General features: G+C 39.9%; 2 protein-coding genes across 5 annotated transcripts in view; one reads left to right on the forward strand and one right to left on the reverse strand.

Moving 5' to 3' along the window:
• Positions 1-9,115, forward strand: part of RIC1 (RIC1 homolog, RAB6A GEF complex partner 1) — a 50,445-nt gene extending 41,330 nt beyond the window's left edge. For 3 of the 4 annotated variants that reach the window (XM_014953930.1, XM_014953934.1, XM_014953933.1), the window contains exons 19-26: positions 657-1,385; positions 1,695-1,853; positions 1,963-2,096; positions 3,107-3,393; positions 4,160-4,354; positions 6,002-6,179; positions 6,315-6,503; positions 6,901-9,115. In XM_014953930.1, the coding sequence (XP_014809416.1) occupies positions 657-1,385; positions 1,695-1,853; positions 1,963-2,096; positions 3,107-3,393; positions 4,160-4,354; positions 6,002-6,179; positions 6,315-6,503; positions 6,901-7,186 (2,157 nt within the window). In that variant the 3' untranslated portion in view covers positions 7,187-9,115. Of the gene's footprint in view, positions 1-656; positions 1,386-1,694; positions 1,854-1,962; positions 2,097-3,106; positions 3,394-4,159; positions 4,355-5,964; positions 6,180-6,314; positions 6,504-6,900 lie in introns of those variants that run through there. The other variant, XM_014953935.1, reaches the window with a different exon arrangement.
• Positions 9,116-13,348: 4,233 nt separating this feature from the next.
• Positions 13,349-24,239, reverse strand: part of ERMP1 (endoplasmic reticulum metallopeptidase 1) — a 22,071-nt gene continuing 11,180 nt past the window's right edge. Inside the window, exons 9-15 of the mRNA XM_014953936.1 lie at positions 21,209-21,383; positions 20,459-20,649; positions 19,684-19,836; positions 18,943-19,145; positions 18,097-18,212; positions 16,754-16,917; positions 13,349-15,626 (exon numbers count right to left, since the gene is read on the reverse strand). Coding sequence (XP_014809422.1) covers positions 15,462-15,626; positions 16,754-16,917; positions 18,097-18,212; positions 18,943-19,145; positions 19,684-19,836; positions 20,459-20,649; positions 21,209-21,383 — 1,167 coding nt within the window. The 3' untranslated portion in view covers positions 13,349-15,461. The remainder of the gene's footprint in view (positions 15,627-16,753; positions 16,918-18,096; positions 18,213-18,942; positions 19,146-19,683; positions 19,837-20,458; positions 20,650-21,208; positions 21,384-24,239) is intronic.

Here is a 24,239-nt window from a genome sequence, read left to right on the forward strand (position 1 = left end):
TCTAACTAAAGTATTTACTACCTGTCTTTACTCCTTGTGTTGCAGTGAAAGATCCTGGTTTTAAGCATAAAGGTCCTGTGCAAAATTTGTTATGCACTGATGACAGAAACTCTCCAGTCTATCTAAAACTGTTCTGTATGTTTATGGGACTTTACGGGTTTTTTGCAGAGTATGTTTACAAATTTCCTAAAAGCAACAATAATAGACTGAACTCTTAAATTTTTCTGTGCTGATGAAAAACATTTTTACTTGAATGAAGCACTTTGGGAGAGTGAAATCTGAGAAGTTTATATGAAGAGTTGTTTGCAGCTCAATCAAACACTAGCAAATTCCATGTATGTAGTAATGTTGTTAGTTCTAGGTTGGGCTCCTGGCCCAACTGAAGAAGCAGAGACCAGGTTTTAATTTTCCTCCCTTATTTTTATCCCTTTAGCTGCCTGACTAAGTATAAGGATGTTTAAATAAAATTGAAAGAAATGTCGCTTGAGTTAAAATAAATAATAAATGGTGTTTCTTCTTTGTTAGAAGAATAACACATTTTGAAGTGAGTAGTTATTAGCCAAAAAAAGAGTTCTTGTGAAGAAGATGAAAAAAAGCAACAATCAAACCACCAAAACAAGATACTGATGATTTATTTTTTAATTTTTTTTAAACAGCTGCCTTTTTGTGCTCCAGTTGTCCTAGCCCAGTCTGTTGAAAATGTATGGACTACTTGCAGGATCAACAAGCAGAAACGGCACTTACTGGAGGCTCTGTGGCTCAGCTGTGGTGGGGCAGGTATGAAAGTCTGGCTTCCACTGTTTCCCAGAGATCATCGAAAACCACATTCCTTTCTGTCAAGACGGATCATGCTGCCTTTCCACATCAACATATACCCGTTGGCTGTTTTGTTTGAAGATGCCTTGGTTCTTGGTGCTGTTAATGACACTGTGCTCTATGACTGTTTGTACACTCAAACCAGTGCTAGAGAACACTTAGAGGTTCTCTTTCCTTTCTCCATTGTCGAGAGAACCTCTCAGATCTACCTCCATCACATTTTACGCCAGCTCTTGGTTAGGAACCTCGGTGAACAAGCCTTGCTTTTGGCCCACTCGTGTGCCACATTACCATACTTTCCTCATGTGCTAGAACTGATGCTTCATGAAGTGCTGGAAGAAGAAGCTACCTCGCGGGAACCCATTCCCGACCCTCTGCTTCCCACTGTGGCAAAGTTCATCACAGAGTTCCCCCTCTTCCTGCAGACAGTTGTTCATTGTGCTAGGAAGACAGAATATGCCCTGTGGAATTACCTTTTTGCTGCTGTTGGAAACCCAAAGGACTTATTTGAAGAGTGCTTAATGGCCCAGGACTTGGACACAGCTGCCTCTTACCTTATTATCCTACAGGTAATGGTACCTCATATGTTGCAAGAGAGGTGATACTTGCTGATGTTGTAGTACTTAAAAAATATTCTCATACCAAAGTTGCATGTGTTAAACAAATTTTCAGTTTAACATTTTTCTGTTGAGATTGTCAAGTTATGAAGAGGGGAATTTCAGGCAATGCAGGCAGTTTACTGTTATAAAAAGGAAAATAATAGCATGAAGTTTGCTGCTCCTAATCTCTGGTATACCTGAACGTGACATGTGGATTGACAATATTTATGTTGCTCAATGGCAAAAGGAAATGACTTAATTATGCTTTGTTACCTGCAGAATATGGAAGTTCCAGCAGTTAGCAGACAACATGCTACTCTCCTGTTTAATACTGCCTTAGAGCAGGGAAAGTGGGATCTTTGTCGTCATATGATCAGATTTCTTAAAGCCATTGGCTCTGGAGAAACAGAGACACCTCCAGCTACACCAACAACTCAGGTTTGTGATGAAAATAGTAAATACTGTGCATCAAACCCTGTATGATTATCTTGCTGTTACATAGTAAGTTTGTTCTTTTGACTGTATGTTTGGATTTTCTTGCTTTTAGGAACCTAGTTCAAGTAGTGGCTTTGAGTTCTTCAGGCATCGCAGCATTAGTTTATCCCAGTCAGCAGAGAATCTCCACAGCAAATTTAACTTGACAAAAACACTGAGTATGCCCTCTGGCCCATCTGGAAAAAGGTAACTAATTGGTAGTAATGCTCTCTCCTTCCCCACTTTAAGTGCTGTACTAACTCTCGTACCAATTTAAGTTATAGAAGTACATTACATGATAGAGTTGGTTTTGTCATAGTCTCCCTCCACATCCTTTTGAATTTGTCTTTTCCCAACTCTTCATAACGTCAGTGCCTCTCCCTTACATTCTTAGGAGAACATATTCTCACACATGTAAGTGTCTGTGTGTATATATACACAGACACATTTACATGGATATTGCTGACCTAAATAATCTGAATCCACTGGATGCACATGTAGTAATTTAAATAGCTATTGAGACCACGTGTCTTATATTTGAAGGATCTGTTTTGCTGAAAGATACGTCTTGAACAGCTTAGAGTACTGCAGCGTGATAGTATGCAGTGCATTGTGGTAAAGTGCACCTATTGATACAGAAGTGTGTTGCCAAGTCATAAACAGAGCCTTTTATACCTTGGGGTGAATCCCTCTTTAACTGCTGTATACAGAATTTGTATTGATTGGTATTCATGTTCCAAAGCAGCACTGAGCTCGGATTCATACCGCCTCCCCCCCCCCATATAAGACTTTCAAAGCAATCTTAATACAGATTCAAATACTTTTATTTAGTAAATTTCCATAGAGAGTACTATCTTTAGAGTTTTGATAGCAAGGGTCCTAGACTAATACTTGACTTGTTCTCTAAACCTGCCTCTCAGAAGTCACTTTACAATGGCATCTGCCTTTTATCTCTCCTTTTTTGCTGGACTGCTAATAGTTTAATGCTCTATCAACACTGCTGCTGTTGTTATTTCCTTCTCTTATTTCACTTACCCATTGAGGCAGTTGAGGAATCTTTCAGGAAACATAAATAGCAAGGAATAGTGGAAGCTGCTTTTGTTGGTATATAGAAAGTTCCAGTCACTATTCTGGTCACTTAGTGTACTGTAGTTGTGGGCAACAAGCAGCCTTTACAATTCCAGTCTTCATGTCACCGTTCTGTGGTCTGTCTGTAGGTGGAGCAAAGACAGTGACTGTGCTGAGAACATGTACATTGACATGATGCTGTGGCGGCACGCTCGGCGTCTGCTGGAGGAGATCAAGCTGAAAGACCTTGGCTGCTTTGCTGCCCAGTTAGGGTTTGAGCTGATCGGCTGGCTGTGCAAGGAGCGAACCAGGGCTGCCCGCGTGGAGGACTTTGTGTTTGCTTTGAAGAAGCTGCACAAGGATTTCCTCTGGCCGTTCCCCGTCATACCGGCATCGTCTGTCAATTCACCTTTCAAGAATGGAAAGTACAAGACAGGTGCTGTAACCTCTGAGTTGGTTTGGACTAGGTTTCTCTCCTGCACTCCTCGGTCTGAATCTTGGTTCAGCCGAGCAAAGAACGGGCTGAGCCTTGTCACCTGTGCTGCTTTCTCACACAGGCAGTGTTTTCAGAAGGGACTCTGTTTAGCACAGACGGTGTCTCTTGTGTAGTCTGATACATTACTGTTTCTGTTGAGGTTTCCTGCTTTTTCAGGTGTGCTGAACTGGTTATCACTTGTGCAGGTGTTGAGTTGAATGTGGATATTGGTCTTTAATGTAAATTCTGCTGCAGAAAATTACTAAACTCGACATTCTTATACAATTTTTAGATGAGGATTTGAATAACTTTTTTATATTCAAGAGTAACGTTCCTAATATTTGAAATTTGCTTTGTGTTAAGGGGTAAGAATTTTGAGAACTTGCTGTAAACCTCCTTTGCATTATTAATCTCTCGGTTCAATAGTTTACCTTCTTAGGGCAAAGGTGATACTAGATGCCAAGTCTTCCTCTTTTTTGGTAGCAGGAGCACCGTTATTTAGTTCTATTGATGCTAACACTTTATGAACTGATGTTTCATTTACACCGGTGCTGACCTAAAATACCTAAACTCGCTATGTCTCCTTGCTTTTGGTGATCCCTCAGTAAACTAATTGAATGTTGATGTAGATAGGAGTTTTAGCTTCCTGTAAGGCCTGGAGAGAACTTTCCCAACTGCCTTTTTGATGGTTTTGACTTGTCCTTTGGTGGGTTCTTTTTCTTTTTAGCTGTGGGGGAGCAGCTGCTAAAATCTCAGTCAGCAGACACCTTTGTGAACATGGAAATGGACACAGGGGTTTCAAACACGCCTCGGAGTCGCAGCTGGCTTGGCACTCTCGGCTCCTCTCAGAGAGAGCTTGACACAGTTTCATCCCACGGACCGCACATGCAAGATGCGTTCCTTTCTCCTTTGCTAAGTAAAGGTTAGTCACTCTTCCTTCTGTCTGCTCACTGGAAACATGCACCTGGAAGCGCGCACTTATCGTTTGATATTTGCATGCCACTACTGTGTTGTTGTTGATTCTCAACTGCTGATAACCATAATTCAGAGGAGAGAAAAAAAAAAAAGAGGATTTGATGAAAAGTGAACTGAAATTTTTCACGGCAAAGATAATGCCCATGACATACATCTATAAGTACTTGAATTAGAATATGAAATTGATATTTGCTGAAGTTCCGTTTTAAAAGCTCAAATGTACGGTCAGCTTCTGAAGGGGAATTTTATTCCCTGTGCGTCTTTTCTGACCACAGTCAGAGACAGGAAACATTTGTCTGAATATTCGTCTCTTTGTTTTACTCCCTCAAGCATAGAGCAGTGTTTTCAGCAGTCTCTATGTCATCTGATTTCCACTTCGTTGGGGGAAAGACCTGTGTACCTCACGTATGTAGTGTGAACTACAACCTCCCCAAGATGCTAGGGCCTCCTGTGAGAGTCACAGCACTTGGAGTTGCTGTTCAACAGGTTGAGGGACTTCAAAACATGAAGAAAGAGTGAGGTTCTCTTCCTCTGCTTGAGCACTGCCTCATTCCTTTTGTACCCCTCTTTCTCTTGTTTATTACTTCTGAAGACTGCAAGAAGGCATTAGGTTTAAGTAAATTTGTTACGGAACACTACAAAAAAGCATGATTTAAAAGGAGAAACTTTATTTCTCTTCTTACTGCACTATCTTTTACTGCTGCCTGCTACTACCACTGTTTAAACAAGTATCTCAATTTTTTTCTGAGCTGGTTAAAGACCTTTGAGTTCAATGGACTTCAGCACACATTTTGAAGCAGTTTATTTCTAAAGTGAAACTAAATTAATAGTCTTTAAAACATTGCGAGCTGAATTCTAATAATTTCACAAATAACTAATCCGGCAGTGGTATTTATGGGTAGGAAGCTAATAAAATAACTTTCTGACTTGCTAAATACTTTCCACAGAAAAGATGCATCTACTTTAATACAGAAGTCACTCTGGAGGGTGGATGCCTTCCTGACTCGCCACTAGAATGGTTTTAGCTTTGCTGTCACTGTTCCTATGAGAATTCTGTGGCTACATCTACTCCTCACCTACTCTTCATATTTTTATTGGAAATGCTTCTTTTTTGTAGTTAGTGCAGGTGATTCTTCACATTACCAAGCATTCAGAATCTTCAGGGTTTTGTATGAAGAACTTTGTTAAAAATGAAAATGCAACACTAAGGTGAAGGTTAAGAAAGCAGTATCTTTAGACAGACTGCAGCCCTTCCTACAGACTTAATTGTAGGATTACACCATGTAAGAGGTGGTCACTGTGCTCTTACAACAATTGCCAACACATCTTTAGGATCCCTTATTGATATTATTCTGCAGGATTTTTTTTATTTGATATAAAAATTACAGCATTCCTCTCATAATAGTCCTACCGTATACATGTGACAAGAAGAACGCTGCAGTGGGTTGGCCTGAAGTAACTTCTTAGCCCTGTGACACACAGTGAAGCTTTACTGTGTAATTTGTCAGTTTCTATAGGAAGTAGTTCAGAAATTCTGAGCCTTACTAAAGTAAGTAGTTTCTTTTTTCCTTATATTTCTGAGTGTTTTTGATAGGTGACGAATGCAGCATAGGTTCAGCAACAGACCTGACTGAAACAAGTTCTATGGTGGACGGTGACTGGACCATGGTGGATGAAAACTTCTCCAGTCTCAGTTTAACTCAGTCAGAGCTTGAACATATCTCCTTAGAACTGGCCAGTAAAGGGCCGCACAAGTCACAGGTCCAGCTGAGGTGAGTAATGTAACCTTTGCATTTAGAACTTAAAATGGCTCACGTGCAGCATTAGTAGAAAGAAACACTGTCTACAGAATCACACTGGGATTTTTGGAGTGGAAAAAGAAATAAGTAGACTGTTTTTCCATGTAGGTACTTGCTACATATCTTCATGGAAGCAGGATGTCTGGATTGGTGTATTATCATAGGCCTTATCCTCAGAGAATCTTCAGTAATCAGCCAGGTTTTCAGTATAATGCAATCCTCTGATATTGATAGAGAAATCTGTCAGAATATCAAGACTGGCCTACATGCTGTTGACAAATGGGCTTCTACAGATTGGTAAGTGTCACTTTCCATCTTTGTTTTCATTCCAGTTACCTAGAAAGTAACTTTGAATTATCTCAGCTGTAGCTGAAACTATTATTTAAAAAGCACTTCTGCAGAAAATTTCAGGACAGATGCTTAATACAGTCATGATCAAACTAGAAAAAAAAAAGCAACCGAAATAACCACCCCCTGCTCCCTTTATTGTTTAATTATGGTTGCCTTTTTCCCTCTTTAAAAAAAAAAAAAAAAAGAAGAAAAAAAAGATTTTCTGGATTGGATTAGATTAGGAAGGATTAGAGATGATACTCATTTATATTAAACATCTCCCAAGAAACGCTGCTTTTCATGCATATGACAGAAGTACTATTTTTTAATTCACTCATGGTGTTCTATCTCATTGTTTTCCTAGCCCCGGGTACAAGCCATTCTTAAATATCATCAAACCACAGATCCAGAAACTAAGTGAAATAGCAGAGGAGCAAGTACAGCCGGAAGCTTTTCAGCCAGCGAATCCTTCTAAGGTTACGGAACAGGCGAACCCCAGGGCTGAGGAGAGCAGGACCTCGCTGAGCCACGGCACCAACCCTCAGAGCGATGCTGGCAGCGTCAGCGTGAGCAGGCACGAGGAGGACAAGTCTAAGGCAGAGGATGAGGATTCATTCCAAGAAGGCAGTTATGACTGTATTGTGTCTTAAACGGAAGAGGAACAACTTCCCAAGCTTCAGGTGTGAAAGGAAGCAAACCAGCTCTTAGACATGCTTCCACGTTTTGGGTGTGAACTCTTTTTTTTTCTTTTTTTTTTTTTTTAAATATTTCAATCTTTGAAATCTTTAGTGGGGATAATTAAGCAGCAGTTTCATCTGATAATTTCAAAAGGAGGCAAGGTTTTTTTTTTTTAGTGCTTCTTCAGACTGCAGCTTTAGGTTCTGATACTTAAGAGTTTTGAGAGAGACAGTGAATACACACAGAGACTGATGTTCATTAGTATCTTGACATCACCAACACGTTCTGAAGAAACTGCTTATCTTTTGCTTGACTTTAAAAGGTGAAGAGGGGATTAAATTTAAAAACTGTTATCCTACGTAGCTTGCCTGCCTAAGAAATGTCTGATCAATGCAGTTCAGATTTGGTTTGATATCTGTATTTTGTATTAAAGGACTGTAAAATATATATTGTATGTTTTTGTGAATACTCTTGTACAAAATACTCAAGGTTGTACCGTATTTGAAGGTACCTGTATGTATTGTGCATGTTTCTAGATGCCTAGTAAAGTTAAAGCAGAGTTGCACTTCTTTCTGGATGAGGCATATACTTCACTGACCTGACATCGACACAAGGTGGCTTTACCTGGTTTTTTTTACTGCCGCTTGCAGATCTTGTGGTTGGGGTTTAAGGGATTGCTGAAGGTTATTTATTTCATTGTAAATTCTTTTCTGAAAAAATGGATTTTTTTAAAATGTAAATAATCATCATATACTCTTGCTATGGAAAATTAGTTTAACAGCTCATATGTAAGCGTTTTTCAAACATTTTATAATATGCATACTTGTAACTAAGACATATTTAACTTTCATAAAATGTTATGGAAAGCTGGCTGCAGAATTCTGTTGCTTGGAGGTACTTATTTTTTCTAGCTGCTGTCCCTATGTAATAACTACCTGTAACAGTATTAATTTAGATATTAGCTTGTTTGTACTGTGCAATCTGAACAAAAATGCAACATTACTCATTTTATACAAAATAAACTAGTTTATTTTTTATAACATCACTTGATTACTGACATGGACCAAACTAGTCATCATAGGGTAGTTATAGCATCTGTTGCTTTTCTAGTGTAGTTTCTAAATGCGCATCCATTTAAACTCTGAAAATTAAGAATATTCACAATTAAGTTGAAATAAATTGTGATTTTTATCATCTTTATTTCCTTTGTAGATAGGATCAAGTGCTTTAAAATGTACAAATGTTGAACTGTTGCTTTAGAATGGCTTCACTAAGCCAATACAACCAGTACAAGTGCAATAACTGCAAGTATTACTCGGAAAGCTGGAGATTTCAGTGAATGCAGCTTGAATTTCCATTTAAGAGTTGAAAACGAATATTGAACTTACAGGAAAGAAATCTGGTTAAAGAGTCCCAGCATTAAGCTTAGACTGCATTGTAGCTACTGGTTACACATGTCTATCATACCTACAGCCTGTTGTGATCTGACGTCAAAATCCATTATTGTTATACGGGGATACTTAAAGCTTTTTTATGATAAAAAACCTTGCTTAATCTATGTTAAAAGAAATAAAAACTGTGCTTCGAGTTAATATTTTTCTGTGATTCTGTGGTAATGATGTAAGCCAAGCCCATCCTGATCAGCTTTCTGCTGTTCAGGTTTGGGATTTGTACAAGTAAACACATTCATTAACTGATATACTAACATTCTTAAATATTAGTATCTTACTACTGTGCTACTGTTGTTTAGCAGTTAAATCTTTTTAGTTGTGAAATTTTAGAAGTTTGTACTACTTTAGTAGTAATTATCTCTATGCAAATCTTATGTGCTAATTTTGTATTTCAATTTCACTGCTGTTATACCTGTAATTAAAAGACAAATGTATTCAACTTTACTTGAAGTTACTGCTGTGGAAAATAACTACTTCTGACTTCAAGCCGTTGGCGGTAAATTACTGTCAAGTGAAACTGAAGTAGGTTTTCTCAGAGAAGCAAAGGAACCACCCCATGAGGACAGCTGGAGTTGGCCACATCATACAGCTATGGCCTGTTTCACGGGACGAAGGTACCAAGCTTCTCAGTTAAAATTACCATATTGGTGCATCTTTGAAGTTACATCCAGCCACTGTTTTGAAAAGAGGTGTCTTGGGTTTAGGGAGCAAGGGTGTGGTAGCGAGGGGGGCTGCAGGGGTGGCCTGGGTGAGTAAAGTCCCTGGGTGAGTCAGATGCCCCATGGGTGACAGCTGAGCTCCTCAGCCAAGCTGGTGGCCCCTCTCTGGTAATGTATGTAACAAGGGGTAAGAGATGCTCTGGGGGAGGTGAGTTAGGGAAGAAATGTGAGGTGAGGGAGGAGCAGAGATCCCCGGAGCCTGTGGATCTGTACAATTAAACACATAAATTAACCAATGCACTAACATTCTTAGTGTTGTGGTACTGTTGTTCAGCAGTTAAATCTTTTCAGACCATGGTGAAGCAGGCTCTTCCCCTGCAACCCACCACGGAGCACAGAGGAGATATCCATGCTGTATCCCAGGGAGAGCCCCCGGAGGAGCAGGCTTTCTGGCAGAACCATGGCCCATGGGGGACCTGCTGCAACGTTCTGTTCCTGAAGGACTGCCCCAGCCAGAGGAGGAGCCACAGCTGAGCAGTTAATGAACGACTGGGTCCTAGGGGAGGGACCCTGTGGTGGAGCAGGGGAACAGTGCCACCAGGAAGAAGCAGCAGAGGGGAACTCCTATGGACTGACCATGACCTAACCTTTGATGGACCATCGCTGATCCCTCTACACCATTGTGGAAGAGGAGGTAGACGACTGAAGTTGAGCCTGGGAAGAAAGGAGAAGTTGGGGGAAGGTGTTCTGATTTTTTCCTTTTTCTTTGTTGCTATATTGCTTTATTTTTAATTGGCAATAAATTCAATTGATTTTCCTCAAGGCCAGTTTGTTTTGCCTGTTATGCAACTACTTGAAAGGACACTGTAGAGAGGTTGGTGCTGGTCTCTTCTCACAGGTAATTAACAATAGAACGAGAGGGAACGGCTTCAAGCTCCAACAGGGGAGGTTTAGATTGAACATTAGGAAGGAATTCTTCACTGAAAGAGTGACAGGGCGTTGGAATAGGCTGCCCAGGGAGGTGGTGGAGTCACCATCCCTGGCTGTGTTTAAGGGCCGTTTAGATGCAGTGCTAAGGGACATGGTGTAGGGGAGGACTTTGTAGAGTAGGGCAGATGGTTGGACTCGATGATCCCAAGGGTCTCTTCCAACCTCAATGATTCTATGATTCTATGATAAATGTCCCTGTGCCAACCCATGAGCTTTTTCATCTTCTTTTCTCCTTCTGGAGAAGGCATGAGAGATCGGTTTGGCAGGCTCCTAGCACCCAGCCAAGGTTAACCCACCACAAAAGTTTATTCACCTACAAATATGCACTATTGCCTCAATCTTAACATAGGAAAAACGGGCCATTTAACCAGTTAAGCAAGAACATTTTCTATGGAATTCCAACTCACGGTCTCTCACTTTGCTTATCCAGCTCATGTAAAACTGGCTGCCCTGCTTCTCATGAGCCTCCTAAAGTGTTTAGCATTTAATGGCATAGAAAAATGCCGATTTCCTCCTTCACTAGCATTTCCATATCACCAAGTTTTCTTGATCTGGTTCTCATCCAGCACGAAATTGCCTCTGAAAAACAGCAACAATGCTGGATTCCTTGTTCTCCATTTAAAAATTCCTCTCACACAGAGTATACTTGCAGAACTGCTTGAGTCGTCATGTTTCTGAGGATAAATTTTCACCATCACTTTTGTCAAACAAAGGATATTTTTCACTAGTGTGTTTCAGTCCAACCAGAGCAGTTTTAGAGCCGAAGTGTCTGTAAGCCATAGGTGGAGATCCACTGCTAAGTAAACAGAAGTACAGAAATGCATCATCCAGCCAGAACCTGTACAAAAGAGGTCCCTTCTTTTCATTATAAACTGAGGGCAGTTTTCTACAGCTAAAGTGATATAAGAGATGATGGGTGACTTGTTGAGGGTCAGATAAACTGGCTTCTGCTGAAAAAAAAATAAGGCCACAGACCCAACTTACTGTCTTACCATAGTTTCCTATTCTAGAGCTGAAGATTGTTGAGCTATTCTAGTGGGCAGGGAGATGAATGCCAGCTTATGATAAGTGGCAAAAGTAATTCCAGCATTTAACATAGAAACTCAGAATGAAAGGTACAAGTTGCTGAGTTTTCTATTTATTCTGTACCACCTTAAGCAGAAGTAAACTTCAAGGAGTTTTTGCTACTAGAGAGCACTAAGAAGAGCCTTCACAAAAGCCCACAACTGGGGGCTGAATCTAGCTAAACAGATCAGACATAAGGCACCTAAACCCTCTTTCATAACTTTTTTCTATCATTGTTTCCCATCAAAAAAAGAAACCCAACACCACCACCCACAGAAAAATCAACATCCCTGAATAAACCATGCATGGGCAGCTTCATAAGACAATTACTTAAATTCACCTGTACCTATTGGCTCTGAAGCTCGCATTTGTTCCAGAATTAATCCAGAATTATTCCTTTCTAGATGAACTACTGCTAACCTTCAAGACTAATTCTGACACCTTTCTGAAACAAAATTTAAAAAAAACCAATAAACAGCTATTTTTTTAAATGGACAGTGATGCTTCACACCCTTCTTGAAATAGAGATTGCAGTGGCTAGATCTCCTTGAATTGGCTTATACCTATTGCTCAAGTCTCAGCTTTATCCTTGGCATGTTCTCAAGCTTTGACAAAACAGTAAAGTGTCTCAACTCAACAGACCCTCCTCTGCAGGGGAGTGGGAAGCCTGACTAATTTCTATGACTAATTTATCCTCCAAGACTGGAACAGATTTTCATGAAGACTGACAATCCATGTTCTATCTTCAATAGAGAAGTCGCACTTCACGTTGTCTGACCACACAGTTTTGTGACTGGATTAGGGTTACTGACCTCATGTGGCTTTTTAACCATGTAACTGCTATACCAAGTTCTAAAAATGGGTCATCCTGCAGGCTTCTTCTAGATGATTATTAACAAGAACTAGATTGGGGTTAGCACCCAGGAAAAAGAGACTGAACAGCATTATGAGGCAGGCAAACCTTCAGCAGCTCTGCCCCGTACACTACAATTAGCTCTGTATGGACTTGTTAGATCTTGTCGATTTGATTAGTGTTTTTCCAGCAGGCTTGCAACCCAACCTAGGTTGGAGAGACTTACTAAAACAGGTCTTGCTAACACAGAACAGCTCTGCTCAGCTCAACAGTCTGTCAGTCTGTGTACCATGGCTGGAATTCTGTTCATCCCACCCATCTCAACACCCTTTCTTCAAACGCATACATCTACTTGCCAGGCCATCTGCCTTAGACCGCATAACCACAAGATGTACAGGCCTCCTTCACAAACACATGCTTAAGTTGATAAAGTACTTATTTCTGAAGCTCTTTTACCTATAGATAGGTAACAGAGCACTATGTATGTTAATAGAGAACATAAGAGCCTCAAGGCCACCAAAAGCTGGGGAGGAACTTGGGCAATATGGAAGAGTAAAGCAATTTAGAAAGGGCTGTGAATTGTTTCAGATGAACACAGGGGAAGTCCACTCAACTGGTTGCTTACTGCCCCTGCTCAGAATGAAAACTTTTTCTACTCCCATGCCCTTCTAGCCTTAAAATTACCAGCTGCTTGCTTTTTGTATATTTCACAGAGCAAGACACACACTACTTTTAATGAGAAATAATGAACGACAGTAGCAGAAGACTAATCTGCTCATACTGAATGGGAAAGCAGATGGACACTGGAACAGTTAGCAAGATTTTCCATCTGGTTTTTCTACCCATGATCAACAAAAATTTGCTCTCAACTATCAGTTTTGCAAAAAATACTTAGCTCTGCTACCAGTGACTCTTCCATACCACATCTTGTTTCAAGAAGAACCTTCCTCTCCAGGCAACCAGCCAGAGCCCTCATCTTAATAATTTCTCAGCTCAGATAATTTTACATTAATGGCTATGCATATCTTCCACATAGCTCTAACTCCAGCTGCCTAACTCCACCGGCTTTTAACAGTATTTCTACCCCAAGCTTAAATAAAACATTAGTGCAATGAATAAAACCAACTCAAATATGCCTTTAATCATGCTGAAAATTGGGTTTCACTGATTAAGTTTCACTTTATTTACAAAGATAGAAATTTACAACAAACTAGACATCCCTCATAATTAAATTATTTAATAAAGGCTACATCCTGAGTTAGCAAAAGTTATTGCTTCACTGAAGTTGCAGAAATTGCTGACAGGCATTTTTATTTTTTTGGCTCCCAGTACAAATTCTTCACGCAGCACTTTTTCAAAGCTTTAAATCAGAGGCAACACACAAGATAAAAATCAAAACTGAGGAACATGGGAAATATCAGTGCAGCTTCAGCTAACTAGCTGTGCATCAGCTAGAGTACAGTACAAAACATTTATTGATATTCAAGACACAGGAGTTATGAAATAAAACTCTTTTTCAAATCATTAATAGTACTTCTTAAAAAAATAATAAATGCATAATATAGGGATTGTAGTTTCAAATCAGATACAATCGAGTGATGATTAATGCACATGTTAATGTAGAAAGACTATTGGTCTTAAGGTTTATGGCCAGTTCATTATGATTACAGTAATTAAACCTCCTTCCCTAGTCCATGAGTCGGTTTGCAATCTTCACGAATGTATATCATAACAAATAAAACTGGTTCTTGCCACTAGCATACACCACTGCAGAACAATTTGAAGGAAAAACAGCTGATCCAGGAGCTGCTGTCCATTGCAGCTCACACAGTCTTACAAAATTTTCTTTCACATGTCCTGTAAACTTCCCAGTACTCAAAATGATGATGCATGCAAAAATCTGCTTTGCATGAGATTTGGCAATACTCATGAGATGAACAAAATACTAATTAGCACAATTTGTAACATGGCAGTGATGTCACAGAATGTTTTATGTATAGTTTGGAAAAAAGCAAGAAGTTGTTACTTCAGGTACACAAAGTTCTTTGAATTTCAGAAAGTAACACTAACTATTACACTGCGCTGAAAAAAACCTGGGAGTATTTAAAAAACCAAAGAGACCAGTGGTTTCTGAACTCAAAGCTTGTCAATTAAAACTGGACAACATTCTAAGTCACTCACAGTCATTTATAAAACCCATCCTGTGGAATTAAAACAAGAGCAATCCAGACATATTAGACATCTTTTTAAAGATGACTCTTCTTGGTATTTTTCCTTATGGAAAGCAAACCGTATTTTAAGAAATGGTTAAATGTATTAGCAAAGTGCAATACTGTCACACTACCAAAAGTCTCTCCAGAGGAGATACCAAAAACTAGCCAATTCTAATAAATTAGAAGATAACTTTAAATTTAGAGTAGGTTAATAATAAGACATCCACATGAGGGAGTGGGGACTTAGCCCTCTTACATACAAGAGAGCAAGTGACATGCTTATATACTGATACTGAAAGATCCCAACAGAAATAAAACCAAAAGATGACAGGTCAAACTTACCCACTCAAGTTGTAACACTGAAGATAGAGGCAAAAGGGTAGGAACTGAAGTTTTTATCGGAGATGTATTATTTGGAGACAATAATCTAGATAAATAATTACCACATTCCATCATAATATCAATTTTTCTGCATTGTGCATTTGCCAAGGACTGTAAATGCAACCTACACAAGCATCATAGTCTTCAGTGACAAAAGTAATGTTTGCAGCTTTGCCAGCACTACCCCCCCCATGTGAACAAGCATCTTTTAGCTGAAGGTCTTACTTCAAAAGGACGGACAGGATTGGTAGGCAGTAAACCCCACGTGTGTGCAAAGTATGGTTATATTTTACATAATACAAAAATAATTTCACGAGGCCCTTTCACCACAGTTGCCGTCACGTTATGCGAATGACACCTCCTCAAATGCAGTTCTCATTTTAAGAAACCCACTAATCAAACTGCCATTTCAGCGGAAGAAAACAAGGTGAACTGTATTCACATTGACACCATATATCACTATATCCCCAAGAGAGCAGTATGCTTCAAGTAGTCAAACTGCCAAAAACCACCATTTGTCACCAAAAGTACTTAAAATTCTTGTTATAGTCTCTGGTGTCTTGTTAGAATGTGTCTGCTACAACAGCATGCTGTGTCAGAGAGATCACCCTACTGGCACAGCCGTGCTGTCGACGTTAAAAGACAAAAAGGTCGTAAGTGCAGGACCAACCAGAAGAAAATGTCCAGTTTGGAAAACTTTCCAGTAAGGCAGAGAGCTGAGGTGACTTTTGATCTTCCCCAAAAAAGTAATGTGCTGCTACGGCGAGGGAGACTATTCCATCAGAATGCTTTTCAGGGGCCTGAAAAGTGAAAAAAAGGGCAACACAGTCTTTATGATTGTTTATGGCTTTTAAACGTAAGATCAATCCAGATGTACCTTTCTACAGACTTAATATCTACGCAACAAACTTCACCCTGCAGCTCTTTACGTTAAAACACTTCCTACCTTCAAACCTATCAGCCCGGTTACGTGCTGAGTTCAATCTGAATTCAACTTGCAACGAGGTATTTCGACCGCAGCGCCTCCAACACGTTAAACAGCTCACACGTGCTCTAACTGCAGTGCTTTATCTGTCAGCTTTGCTGACAAATCAAGACACAGACTCCAACACAGCAATGACACTGATCCTTCTATTGTGAATCCTTAGGTTGAAAATCTTTGTCTGCCTGGCTTTGCCACTATCAATCTTGCAAAGTTCGCCACCCTGCAGGTTCCTGATCACCTTTATCAAGTACCCTCAGAGGATTATTTGGCTAAGTGTTTACACTGCCTGATCCAAGACAGAACAAGGGACTTCCTGAACTTTTGGAAGTTCTTATAATATTTACTTGAAGAACCAGACACTGCAAAACCTATAGTGAAAATATACAGATCTGTAAAAAGTTCTTCTTTGGCGAATTAACGAGGGCAGAGATCATAAATCCCACTGGAACAGCAACACTGGAAGGCTTGCTTCCAACTGAAAATAATGTAAAAAAAAATTTAGAAAACAAAGCTTTGATAACTCTCTTCAAGACAGGTAAGTTTCCCATCAAAGACTCCCTGTAATTTTCCAGAATCGAGCAAACCAAATATGTGAAAAGGGAACTACTCACAAGAGGAAAAAGGACTCCGAAGTAACAGCAACAAAGATAAAAGTTCAAGAACCATGATGTTAAGAACAGAGAAATTCAAACTTACAACCCAAGACAAGGAAAACATTCTCCCATTGGCTGCTGGGCAAGTTAGTGGACTAAGCATCAAAAATATTGTTTTTGCTGATATAGAAAACCGAGGGACAAACCAAGAGAGCGAAGCTAGAATTAGGATCTATCAAATAAAGCAAAGCTTAAGAAAGTTATTATGAGGTTTTTCATGAAAGCATGCAGAAATGGTGACCACAGGTCAGACCAAGGGATCTCTGGGTCTCAGCAGCAGCATACTCACCGTCAGCTCTATCCAGAAGCGCCATGGCGCAGCCTGCAGCCCGTGGGAGTAGAACACAAAGTAGTCTCCTCCTAAGCTAGCCACCGGCGTGCCGTCCCCGAGGGACCAGCTGGACAGAGCCGACCCTTCGTGCGGCCGGACATACAGAGACATGTGACTTGGACCTGCAGAGACAAGGACATGTCATCCATGTCATGACAATGTCATCCAGAAGGACCTGGACAGGCTGGAGAGGTGGGCCCAGGTGAACCTCATGAGGTTCAACAAGAGTAAATGCAAGGTTCTGCACCTGGGCTGGAACAATCCTCGCCACTAATACAAACTAGGGGGTGAGGTGTTGGAAAGCATCCCTGAGGAAAGGGACTTGGGGGTGCTGGTGGACGAGAAGCTGGACATGAGCAGGCAGTGTGCAGCTGCAGCCCAGAAGGCCAATCGCATCCTGGGCTGCATCAAAAGATGCGTTGCCAGCAGGTCCAGAGAGGTGATTCTGCCACTTTGCTCTGCTCTGGTGAGACCTCACCTGGAGTATTGTGTGCAGGTCTGGAGCCCTCAATACAAGAAGGACATGGACCTGATGGAGCGGGTCCAGAGGAGGGCCACAAGGATGATCAGGGGGTTGGAGCACCTCTGCTACGAGGACAGGCTGAGGGAGCTGGGGTTGTTCAGCCTGAAGAAGAGGAGGCTCCGGGGAGACCTAATAGCAGCCTTCCAGTACCTGAAGGGAGCCTACAGGAAGGCTGGGGAGAGCCTGTTTAGAAAGGCCTGCAGTGACAGGACGAGGGGCAATGGCTTCAAGCTGGAGGGGAACAGATTTAGATTGGAGATTAGGAGAGGGTTCTTCACTGTGAGGGTGGTGGAGCACTGGAACAGGTTGCCCAGGGAGGTGGTTGAGGCCCCATCCCTGGAGATATTCAAGGAGAGGCTCGATGAGGCCCTGGGCAACCTGGTCTAGTTGGGGGTGTCCCTGCTGACTGCGGGGAGGTCGGACTAGATGACCTTTGGAGGTCCCTTCCGGCCTGGGAAATTCTATGATTCTATGACATGTATCTAGATGGACCAACAGGTGGAACCAGAACAACCATCTATTTTCCTGCGTGTTACCGGTGTGTTACTACGCCTGTTTTCCAAAACATGATACCACTGCCTTCTCTACTGAAGAAGTTTGAATTATTTCAAAGCAGTGAGATAAATGTTACAGTGTTACAGAACTGAATTCATGCTAATCTCACAAAGCTCACTCTCTTGGGAACGGCACTAGAACCTGCAGTACTGGAATCAACACCTGATATATCATGGGCATAAAAATAAACACCAATCACAAACCAGAAGCTGAAGTCGCTTACCAGATACTTCAAAGCTTAACCTCACATTGTCCCAGGGCATCAACTCCTTTGACAGAACTTTAAAGTGAATGGGGCTTCTTGGAAAAATTTCTGGAGCAGGAAGATACCAGTTTTTCCTGGAGTGGAAAAAACATATTCTAACTTATTCTCAATGCAACACTCAGAGGTATTAAAGATGAGAAGAAAAATTTTTTGTATAGCATAGCTAACTGTGCTGTGACTAAATGAAATATTCAGAAGCTAGTGATTCTAGCAGAAGGCAGGTAAAATTAGCAGACTGTGCCCAGACAAATATTTAAAGGACATATTAACAGAAAAATAGTCACCAGTGTGTTCATTCATTACCTTCACGTGGCTTAATTTAAAAAACAATAAAATAAGTAAGACTATTTGCATCTTCAGACTGCTACATTTCTGCTCACAGGGCTCTTGGGGCATGAGAAATAGCCACAGCAGCCAGATTTCTTCTGTGGTGACTAGCTACTCTAGATGTCCTCTGCTGTCAGCTGGGATGAGAGGGGGAAGAAGGGAAGAGACATACATACTCCAAATCTGAACTGCCCTTTAGAAGGCTCCCCCTTCACCTTTTCTTCCACTGGTGCTAACATTGATTATCCACAAATCAACTTCTACAGCTCCTGCAGCAGACCCAGCAATCTCTTGCAGAGCTTCTGGCAGAAGACACTGCGCCTAGACAGAAGTTCAGGTGGCTTCTGAAGCGAAAGGATTATTTACTTTTAGACCAAGTTTAGCCTTACTTTTTCCTCTCTTACATAAGCGAGATCACGTTAAGTGACCAACGTGCTTTGTCAGTAAGTGCTCAAGGGAAGCAGTGTTGACACCAACCGGAACATGAAATGCACTGGCAGGATCCAAGGGAGGCCACAGAAAGGAGCCTGCTCATCGCACGGAGTCCTAATGGTGTCATTGATTTCAGGGACATGCGGCGTTATGTGAGATATTCCGTTATAATCAAATCCATTAATCCATATACCAGAGTCACTTTTAATCACGTTTCCATCTAGATCATGAAATCTCCTGCTCGTATGCTAGAAATAAAAAAAAATAAAATTAAATAAATACACAGAACGATGATAGAGCCTATGAAACCGAAATTCACATGATTCAGAAGTGTGTTCTGAAATATCCTCTACGTCAATCCTTAAGGTCTACTGCATTTGCAGTACGCACTGGGCATAGTGAACATCTTAGTATTTATATAAAGAGAATTACTCAGATAAAAGAAACATACCGTAAGAACACCTACATTTAGAAGATGACTGTGCTCTAAGTATCCGCCCATCTCCCATCACATTCACTTTTTAAATTATCATTGCCTACTCAACTCCCCCAATTAAAACCCCCACTCTTCTGACACAGATGAGCTGAACGCACAGACTGAACAAAGGAAACATTAGCAATTCTTCCAAATCCAGAAATAATCATTAGAGCTTTTAATTCAAGCAAGGAAGGAATGGTTACTTTTTTGGGGGGGTGGGATGGGGTGGTGGTGATAAGATTTGGAAAAAATCCAAATACTCCTGCAACAAACAGGAACAGTACAATATACAACAAGGCTTTTCTTACCTGGAGAAAGACTCGTTTAGGTTTTGGGTTAGCTGCATCAGAACTGTAAGGAAAGAAGATTCCACTACAAACCAGAACCAGAGTGACTACAAACACAGCAGTTAAAGTTATTAGCGTCGTTTTTGTACTTTTGACAAGGTAAACGAAGTTAATCTAGAGAATAAAAAGACATCCCAGTTATAAAACTGCAAGACTTAGAAATAAGATACTATTCGTAAAACTCTAAAATCCAATTATGGAACTGAAAGTACATTAAAAAGAGAACATTAAGTACTACCAGACACAAAACACTTCTTCATAATTTCCAGTATTTAAACCCAAAAGTAATGGAGTGAGTACTTCTCCATTTTTTCAGCAATTTTTTTTAAACATCTGCCAACCCAAACCTAGAACCTTTGTAGCAAGGGGGCAGAAAACACTAGGACGTTTGGTTTGGGTTTTTTTTTGTTTTTTTTTTTAAAGTGTAGTACACATATTGTTCAGCCATATACTTCACCTAAAATTAATGCCTGCTCAGATTCCAGCATTAAATTGCATATCTTACACCAATTTTTACTACATCATCATAGAACAGGAATATTTTTATAAGCCCTGCTTCAATGACTTTTTTTTGCCTAACATGAAACATAGAATCTTTGACATTTTTCCCAGAATCTTCCTAGTATTTAAGATATTGTCGAAATTCCACTAACTTCAAGTATTAATTTAGAAAAACATTGCTTTTTAAACTCTAGAGAGAGTTTAAACGTTTTAAACATTTACAACTTCTACTTACAAAATAGGATGACAGTATCATAGTGATGACAACAATAAATCCTGCCAGCACCACATCTGGTAGAATTTCTGAACCACTTCGTCCCATGATAGGAGTAAACATCTCAAATACAGTCCAACTAAGATACATCATATACAGATAGGGAACAAACATTCCCAGCATGTACATCATGACAAACTTCATGGTGGCACCTATCAGGGATAGAAAAAAAAAATTAAGACAAAAAAACCCATAAAAGCTTAAGAGGACATAAACGCACAGTTTTACTAATATATCCATATACTGCTGCAAGGCCCAATACACAATACTCATCCTCACCCCTGAGGATATGGACAGGGGATCTCCTTTTGCACAGCCAGTGCCAATGTAACTCTTTCAAAAACACCACAAAACCATTCTTGTATCACAAAAGAAATTTTATGCAGTTATTTTGTCCCAAAAGCTGTTTAAATATCACAGTATTTTTAACAACCTTTACTGTCCATCAAAGTACCCAATCACTTATTAATAACCCTACATAGCCTTGTTCTTTTTAGCCCAAGACACAGGATGTTTTTCAGTGTATTTTTTTTTAAAGAGCTATCCATACTTTCAAAATGCCTTTAGTTCAAGAACACTTACTGTGACAAAAATGTCACATGTGTACTTTGACAATTCAAAATTCAGAGTGTGATTTCTTTTGCTGAAATAACAGAGTCTGGGGGGAAACACACAATATACAATAGTATACAGTCTGTACAAAGCACATACCTTTTTGGCTGAATTCTTTATGGATCATCAGCTTAGTGAGTAAAGGAAATGCGACCCATAGTGTACAAATGAATGCTGAACAAAGGCCTATCTGAGTAATCACAGCCAATGCTATAGACCAAATCATCAATGAGGCATCAAAAAAAATATCTCCCAGGTACTGCTCATTCACATTCTGCAGCAAAAAAAGCAAATACATTCATTACTGAGCATATCCCATGTATCACATCTCATAAGAACACATAAAAGCCCCCTTATTTCTTGTATAGAATTGTTTTCCTTGGACAAAACAACTCTGCAATCATCATCTTACCACTCTCTTACCATTTAGAGTTATCCATGACAGTGCACTTTATTATTTTTTTTAAATCTGCTCTGACATAGCTTGAAAAAGAGATTACATTGGCCAGGGCACAGGGAGGAAGAGAATGCACAAATAACAACTCCAAGAAGGTGGAAGGCTACTGTTTTACAAACACAGGCAAATAGGGCCTTTTTATAAAAAGCACTGGTATTTGTTCAGTATATAAAACTCACATACTACTTATGCTTGAAAAAATTATCTGTATGTCCTGAGATTCTGAACCTGTTTTTGAACAGCAGCTGTTAATACACTTCTTACACAAGCACTGCTATTAGAGCACAACTATTACACTGGTGCCTCTATACGTCATGCCACAGCTGTCGCTTTGGAAGTCAGCTTTTTAAAATATATCATTTGTTCTGAAGAAAATATATGTATGGCTCAGATAATACCATATATGCTTATAAAAAGAAGGAAGTTTAGCCATCAAAAATGTGGTTTGGTTTTGTATTTTAAGTCATATCAGCAATGCTGCAGTGTTTGTAGCACAAAAGTCTTTATTGTGAATCTTGCTAGTAGCAAGAAGGACTCCTTGTGTGAACAATGTCTATCAGAAAGCACCCAGTTCAGTTTTGGGATGAAATGCGAAAAAAAGAGAAAAAAAACGAGTTGCCAAATCTATTTCAAAACAAAAGCTTATTAATTCACAAGTTCTTGAGCTACTAACAGAAAACACCCAGGCGTTGCCTGTGACAGCCAAGTAAGAGATGAGCTTTCAAAATCTTTATGCAACTCTTAAGTACAACGTAAGTTCCAGAGGCAGTACAAACTCCATGGTGTACTGCAAGCTCCAGCATGCAAGGAAATTAAGAGACTCATGATATCACATTGGTTGATCTGCTGATCAGACAACCAGCAGGCACGTAGATCCAGAGCCCGGAACAGCCAAACAGTTAGCCAAAGCATGCTCTCCCATCAGCTTGTTTTAAAGACCAGAAGATGGTAACATCATCTCTATTTTATAAATTTTACACATACCAGTTAACACTCCTTCTCCTCTAATGATTAAAAACCCACTTCCAGATAAAGACATAATTGATTCATCTGGAACTTTCCATACAAACAAATTTCAATAACTTCTTCAAATACCTGGATGAAGCTGGATTTGGCTGACAACTTTGGTTTTCTAAATTCCCTTGCCCAAAGCTTGTACAAATAGCTGAGAAGATAAGTTACAGCAAGCTGAGTAGCTAAATATTACTGTGCCTAAAATCTAAACCTACCAGTCTCAAGTAGTCGACTTCTGCCCTGAAAGAGCATCATCTGTCAGATATCTCAAGGCACCACCTCAAGGCCCTATTTGTTTTTAATGCAAAGCCATTAAACTATCATCTAAACATATGGGATTCTTATGAGCTATAATTATGATAGTATTATGCAAGTTAAATTGTACTGGTTAGTCCATAAGAAAGAATTCTAAGCAAAAAAGGACCCTAAATGGCCTTCATCTATTGCAGAAAAGAACATGGACTATCAAGAGCTCTGTCCCATTTCCAGCTGTGGTCAAAACAACTAACAATCAGAATAATCATAGAGGGAAGGGTGACTACTCAAATTTTTTACAAGAGCTTCATTTAGAAAGTTCTATACAGTGCAGACTACTGTATTAGAAGAGAGCGTGACAGAACTAGAAATTCTGGTAGATGTAAGAAAAAAACTCTCATATGAACCACCTAAAAAACCCCTCATATTATTTGCTTAGAAAATTTGTATGAATTTGTATGGATACAAATGATATCAGCAAAACAACATGAATAATAAAATGACAGAATAAAATAGAGAGAACTGGAATTCCAAGTTTCACAACAAAATGTAAATGATAAATTAAACAAAGAATAAAAATATTAAAAGATATTTAAGTAGGTACTGTACCAAAATTAATTATTAAATTTAGGGAACCTGTCATACAAGTACATTCAGAGGCAAGAATCCGGTAGGACTCAAAGAACATTTGAGTGTATATATATAGATTCTGTAATGATCAAGAACATTGAAAGGTACCAAAAACCCCTAAATTCTCCAGCTGTTGCTCTGATCTCTTATCACTAAAGTGATAGCAAGAAGAGAAGGTGGAGACAGAAAAAGAAACAGTACTTTACAATGTATTCTACTAGGTTTTTGCCTTTTTTCTGAAGCACCTCCTAAAGGTCCTAAAGCCTTAAATCACAAAGCTCTTAACTTTCTGATTTAGTAGAGAAATCCCTATGCTGAGATGAGGCAATTTTTACAGCAACGTTTCATAGAATCATAGAATCATTGAGGTTGGAAGAGACCTTGGGATCATCGAGTCCAACCATCTACCCTACTCTACAAAGTCCTCCCCTACACCATGTCCCTTAGCACTGCATCTAAACGTCCCTTAAACACAGCCAGGGATGGTGACTCCACCACCTCCCTGGGCAGCCTGTTCCAATGCCCTATCACTCTTTCGGTGAAAAATTCCTTCCTAATGTTCAGTCTAAACCTACCCTGTTGGAGCTTGAAGCCATTCCCTCTCGTTCTGTCACTAATTACCTGCGAGAAGAGACCAGCACCAACCTCTCTACAGTGTCCTTTCACGTAGTTGTAGAGAGTGATGAGGTCTCCCCTCAGCCTCCTCTTCCTCATACTAAACAGTCCCAACCCCCTCAGCCGCTCCTCATACGATTTGTTTTCCAGCCCCCTCAC

This window comes from Calidris pugnax, unplaced genomic scaffold (genome assembly GCF_001431845.1).
Source record: "Calidris pugnax isolate Ruff unplaced genomic scaffold, ASM143184v1 scaffold178, whole genome shotgun sequence".
In the NCBI taxonomy this organism is placed as follows: Eukaryota; Metazoa; Chordata; class Aves; order Charadriiformes; family Scolopacidae; genus Calidris; species Calidris pugnax.